Raw genomic sequence first — 6208 nt, 5'->3', positions numbered from 1 at the left:
CACCGCTATCACCACCACTCACTGTCCGATCCAGCAGGAAAGTGAGTGGTGGCGAGTGCAGCTTTGAAGCTTTGCAAATGAGGTGGGCAGGCCCAAAATTTATTTTGTGCAGCTTTGCAGGCGCGCAGCTTAGGGGGAACCTGCCATGAAGCTTAGAGGGAAATCTGCTCTCTATCGCTGCCCTGTTGGCTGCTCATGCTGCTTGTTGTGCCTTCTGTTGGCTGGTGGTGTTGGACATCTTCTCGCCAAAAGTGTGAGGTGTGTGGGGTTCTGCTGGGTTGATTCTGGAATATCTGTAATGCTTATGTAGAAAAACTGGCATAAACCCTTCCCTGCCATCCTCCACCTCTGAAGAAAATGGACTGAATACTCAAGAAAAACTTAGGCTTCATCAATGAACATCATGGAGCTCTTGGAAGGTGTGGCACCTTCAGAAGACATATAGTGCTATAGTGGAGGGTAGTCCCCACTCAAGATACATCACAGAAAAAAACACTTGAGCTGTGTCTAGACTGGCCAGTTTTTCTGGAAAATCAGCTGCTTTTCCGGAAAAACTTGCCAGCTGTCTACACCGGCCACTTGAATTTCCGCAAAAGCAATGACTTCCTACTGTCAGAAATCAGTGCTTCTTGCGGAAATACTGTGCTGCTCCCATTCGGGCAAAAGTCCCTTTTGAGCAAAGCTTTTGCGCAAAAGGGCCAGTGTAGACAGCTCAGATTTATTTTCTGCAAAAAAGCCCCGATTGCGAAAATGGCGATTGGGGCTTTTTTGTGGAAAACCGCGTCTAGATTGGCACAGATGCTTTTCCGCAAAAAGTGCTTTTGCAGAAAAGCATCTGTGCCAATCTAGATGCTCTTTTCCGAAAATGCTTTTAACAGAAAACTTTTCCGTAAAAGCATTTCCGGAAAATCATGCAAATCTAGACGCAGCCTTGGAGACAGTAAGCTGCCTCTTCAGTAGCATAAGCAATCAAAGAGCTCCAGGGCTAGGCAGTCCTGTAGAATATGTTAGGGGGTCTGAAGGTATGTAATCTCTTTCAGGGAATGTTAGGATGCTCCAAGGTAGGTTGATTCCCTTAGGCTGATGCCAGTGTGCTCTATGAGAGCGTACAAGGGATTGGTCTCTATAAAATTCTACTGAGCTGGTAAAGGTACCCTTGAGAAAGTTTCAAAGTTCTAGAATGCTTGTGCGCCATTTGAGGGATGTCAACTTTGCAAGGCCATTCCCGTTTTGTGTCTGGTAGGACAGAGAAGGTACAGGGTGAGATGTAACCTCCAGCTACAGTATCTTCACTTACCACAGGTAAAAGATAGTTGCACTGAATGGACATACTGGAGTAATAAAGTATTCTAACCCCAAGAGCACACTGCTCCCTATAGATTTCTACCTGCAGATATGCTGAAGAAGAGTTGTTGTTGAAGTGAAGTTCTTCATAGAGTAAAATGGATTTCACACATAGCGTTTGAGGAAAAAGTCAGAGTCACACTGTGCAGGGGTATTGCGGCTGTTTTATTTCTTCATGATGTTCTTGGTTAAGGTTTCCACTCAATGACTTTGATGGCAATTTTTGCTGCTCTGCTTACAGCCTCACTGGGATCATTCAAATGCTCTCGAAAGAGGTCAACATGGTCCAACAGTACCTTGCGACCCTCAGGTGTCTCAGACAGCATGGTCAGGCTTTTGATTGCATTCAGACGTACTTTGCTGCTTTCATCACTGACCAGCTTCAGTAATGGAGTAATAGCATCTGCATTAAAGGCTGCATATTTCCCTGAGCAAGAAATAATTGCACTTAAAATTTGTTATTGGATATTAAAAAATAAAACAACCACTTAACAAGCCTGAACTGGTTCCTAAACAGCCATGATCACACTCTAGAAGGATTCTAGGTCTAGCTCCAGCTCTGGTTCTAGATTTTGAACACTTCAGAGTTTGGAAGTGCTGACAGCTGTGGGTCTGGTTCACCCTTCTCTATTAGAGATCATGGCAAATCTCCCTTTTCATCCTTAAGAGAATGATCCTACTACTTTAGTTAACTCTCTGCATTTTACACATTTTATTTATTTCACTTTAGAGAGAATCACTCAGTCTCAAGAGACACCAAATAATACCAAAAAGAAAAAAAAAGAGGGAAAATGTCCTCAGGAATGCCCAACATTCTTGTCTTTTCTAGGACATTCAAAATAAATACCTTTAGAGCCACTCTTGTGTCATTTTCCAGAGCAAAAGGGGCATTTGCAGTGGTATGCAGAGGAGAACTGGAACACAATTACTGTTATTAAGGATTCTTGTATGTCCAATTATGCAATCAGCACACTGAAAAGTTTCCCATTAGTGTTTTCAAAGTCATATGTCTGACTTTGAGAACTTCTGTACTTCCCAAGTTCCCACTCCCTCCACCCCCGGTTGCTAGGGGAAAATTATCCTGTAGTTTGTATGTGTGTTTAAAAGGTAAAGTAATGAAAAACTTAGGCATATTAGCTAAGGATTGCAGGTTCAAATCATCCCCAGGGCAGTCTATGGTTGTGGGACTTTGACTACTACTTAAGGCTCCCCCCCCCCCCGAGTACTTCCCTTGAGGGAGGGAGTGGTTCTACAACCACTACTTGCCCACAACCCAGGTATTTGCTCTAGCACAGGCAGACCTGATACATCTCCCTGAGCCAGTGGAGATGAATCAAACCAACTATATTGCAGTGCTAAGATACTATGGGTGAACAAAGTAGGTGGGGAACAGACCTAATGGAATGAACTGTTTTTTCTAGTTTCTGCATTATCTGCAGGGCCGGATTAAGATCTTTAGGGACCCTAAGCACTGAAAAGATTATGGTGCCTCCCCATATGTAAGTCAAAATAAAAACAATACTATACCGTAAAATCTCATTTTTTTTTTGGTGCCACTGCTTTGCTGGTGCCCTAAGCACGTGCTTAGTCTGCCTATTGGGCAATCCAGCCCCGATTATCTGAAATTATCTGAACTCGCCAGCCGCGCGGTTCTGCGCTCTGCACATGCGCAGATTGCTCTGCGCCGGCTCTTCCGGGTTGTAATCTACTCGCCATGGGTGAGTAGATTACATTATTTGTTGAGCCCTATATATATATATATATATATATATATATATATATATATAATTTATCTCAGAAACAGCTGACCAAATCGCATGATTCTGCTAGCTGAACGAGGATAGTCTGATTTACAGGAAATATCCCCATCAGGACCTGTTTCTCTCACCTTGGGTTGTAATGGTAGCAAACATCAGCGCCCCCGCTGCATCAGCTCGGACCTCCACATCTGAATCCTCCAACAGGCTAACCAGCACTGGGATAACCTCTTCATCCCAAACAATGTTCTTCCCTTCCAGAGGGACACTGAGGAAGAGAGAAGGTTAACGTGTCTTCTTAAGCCTATGTCAATAATCAGTTCAACTAGATACACCATTGCCCTCCTTCATTTCATGACAACAATGCTGATGTAGAATTTTCTTCTGTTCTGTTTGAAGCTACATTATTCTGAGTGCTAGAGGGCACTTTAAACACCCGTAGTAGAGTAACAAACCAGGCAGGGGAGAAGCCCGTTTGTTGCAGAGTACTTATTGTTGAAACTACATGCACAATGCACAGGAAAGATAGGAAATATGGCAAGAGAGCATCCTGGCGTAACCAGGAAATCTTCAATTATTTGAAACTCAGAAGAGCCCTACATAAAGGACTAGGTCAAATGATAAAGGATTAATATAAGAAAATAACACAAGTATGTAGGGACAAAATTAAGAAGACCAAGGCAGAAAACAAGATTCATCTAGCTAGAGAAATAAAGGGTAACGAGAGCCTGATGAAATACATTTTAGAATACTCCAGGAGCTGACTAAGGTAAAATCTGAGCCTTTAGTGATTAGCTTTGAAAAGTCATGAAAGACGTGAGAGATTCCAGAGGATTGGAAAAGAGCAAATATACTACTCATCTATAAAAAAGAGAAATAAGGACAACCAGGGAATTGCAGAACAGTCCGTTTAACTTCAGTACATAAAAAGATGATGAAGCAAATAATTACAGCTTGAAGATGATACAGTGATAAATAAGAGTTAGCATGGATTTGCCAAGAACAAATCATGTCAACCCAAACTAATAGTTTTCTTTGACAAGCCTTGTGGACAGAGAAGTGAAAGATATCTTGACTGTTGTAAGGCTTTTGTAAGGATTTTTTCCCCATGATCTCAAAAAGAAACTCAGGAAATAGATTCTAGATGGAGCCACTATAATGTCAATGCATAACGGTTTGGAAAACTATTCCCAGAGAGTAGTTATCATAATTATCACTGCTTCACAAACAAGCTGGAAGTGGCATAACAAGTGAGATCCCTCAAAAATCAATGTTATGTCCACTTCTGTTCAATATTGTCATAAGTGATTTAGAGGATGGCATGGAGACTATAGTTATAAAGCATAAGAGCGGGACTGCAAATGCTTTGATGAAATAGTTTGAAGTAAACATGATGAAATTCAATAAAGGCAAAGTACTTAATTTAAGAAGGAACAATTAGCTGCACACACACAAAATGGGAAATAACATCTTACAGGGGAGGGATAGCTCAGTGGTTTGAGCATTGGCCTGCCAAACCCAGGGTTGTGAGTTCAATCCTTGTGAAAGTGATTTGGGGCAGAAATTTGTCAGGGATGGTACTTGGCCCTTCTGTGAAGGCAGGGGACTGGACTTGATGACCTTTCAAGGTCCCTTCCAGCTCTAGGAGATAGACAATCTCCATTAATTTAATTTAGGATGGATACCTTGGGAAAGGATCTGGGGAGTTATAATGGACCACAAGAGAAATATGAGTGAACAGAGTAAAACCACTGGGGGGAAAAAAAAGCAAACTTAAATGAAGTGCCAAAGGATGATCCTGAGTCAAGAGATCTTATTCATTTAAGAATTTTGTATCTCCTTATTCAATGTCCATTTGGGCTGAACTCAGCATAGTGGTTTTTGTAAACAATGGTGCCATTTCCATGCAAGATTATTCTGTTAAACTGTATTTATATCATAGTGGCCAAATGTGTAAATGATGATTATTATTAAACTGCATTTACATCATAGTGACCAAATGTGATTGCCATCCTGCACTGTTCTATTTGCTACAGCTTGCATTGCTATTGTATATTTTATCCCAAGGATTATGAAACTGTTTGCATACTTAACTAACTCATATGCAAAGTATATACAGGAATGCTTTATCCATTGAAATGCAGACACTCTAGGATGAAATACAGTGACTATTTAACAGGACATAGTAACAAATGCTACATAAAGTTTATCACGGGAAATGAAGAATGGTGTATCCAACTGAAAATTTAGGTGGACAAAAATAATCAGTTTAGTTTAAATTCCTCCTCTTGCTAAAAGTATTATGAGATTGAGCTTGTGATAACAAATTTTCAGGACTTTGGTTTTACCCCGTCTCACACACAAAACGGTACTAGAAGCAGTGCCTAGCACTATACCGGGCAATAGCTTACTACTGATGTGAGTGGCTGTGTGTGTGTGATGGGGGAAAGAGTGCCATTGGGTGAATCACCAACACCAGAGCAGCTAAGTGATCTGTCTGAGTGCACACCTAGCCCGATGTTACTTCACCTGTGAGATGTGACAAGTGGTAGAACTGCACACTAGTGCCTGGGACTCAATCACTCGGCAGATATTGGCTTGGAACATGGCGTGTGCAAAACCCTTTCTTTGCCTTACCTTATTCCCAAAAGGGAACGTGCAGCTTTGCTCCTGATGGCTTCTGATTGATGGGTGAGCTTTTCCTTCAGAATGGGAACAGCACCTGATGCTAGAGCTTCAAAAGCCTCTACACACAGGCAGCCAGCGAGTGTGTCCAGTATCAGCTCTTGTATTTCATCCACTTCAGTTTTCAGTTTAAGAACAAGTGAAGAAACCAAACCATTTCCCACTATGTCAAAAGCACCTGCAAGAGGAGACCAAATAGAAACATGGACGGAAAGGGCTAAAGTATTTAATACTTCAATCAACATTTTTAAATTTGCTATCAAGGTCCCCAGCTACTGCTGTCCCCACAATAGTGTGGCGGTGAGGGCGATGGAGGCTGCTGTAACTCTGGGCACCTTATCAACACTCCTCCAACAGTTCCACAGGACTTATTTGGCAATTTTCACCCCTATTTGCAAACTGTGAGCCATGTATAGTTCTCC

At 41.8% G+C, this 6208-nt stretch overlaps 1 protein-coding gene across 2 annotated transcripts in view; it reads right to left on the bottom strand.

Moving 5' to 3' along the window:
* Positions 1 to 1490: 1490 nt before the first annotated feature.
* RSPH14 (radial spoke head 14 homolog) overlaps positions 1491 to 6208 on the bottom strand; it is a 213261-nt gene continuing 208543 nt past the window's right edge. For both annotated transcript variants that reach the window (XM_075898001.2, XM_075898002.2), the window contains 3 exons: positions 5739 to 5964; positions 3233 to 3369; positions 1491 to 1771 (listed from right to left, as the gene is read on the bottom strand). In XM_075898001.2, coding sequence (XP_075754116.2) covers positions 1533 to 1771; positions 3233 to 3369; positions 5739 to 5964 — 602 coding nt within the window. In that variant the 3' untranslated portion in view covers positions 1491 to 1532. The remainder of the gene's footprint in view (positions 1772 to 3232; positions 3370 to 5738; positions 5965 to 6208) is intronic.

The sequence above is a fragment of the Pelodiscus sinensis genome, chromosome Z (genome assembly GCF_052426305.1).
Source record: "Pelodiscus sinensis isolate ZL-2025 chromosome Z, ASM5242630v1, whole genome shotgun sequence".
NCBI classification, from domain to species: domain Eukaryota; kingdom Metazoa; phylum Chordata; order Testudines; family Trionychidae; genus Pelodiscus; species Pelodiscus sinensis.
Note: the sequence above shows the minus strand (reverse complement) of the source record. Positions and strands in the feature narration are given on the sequence as shown.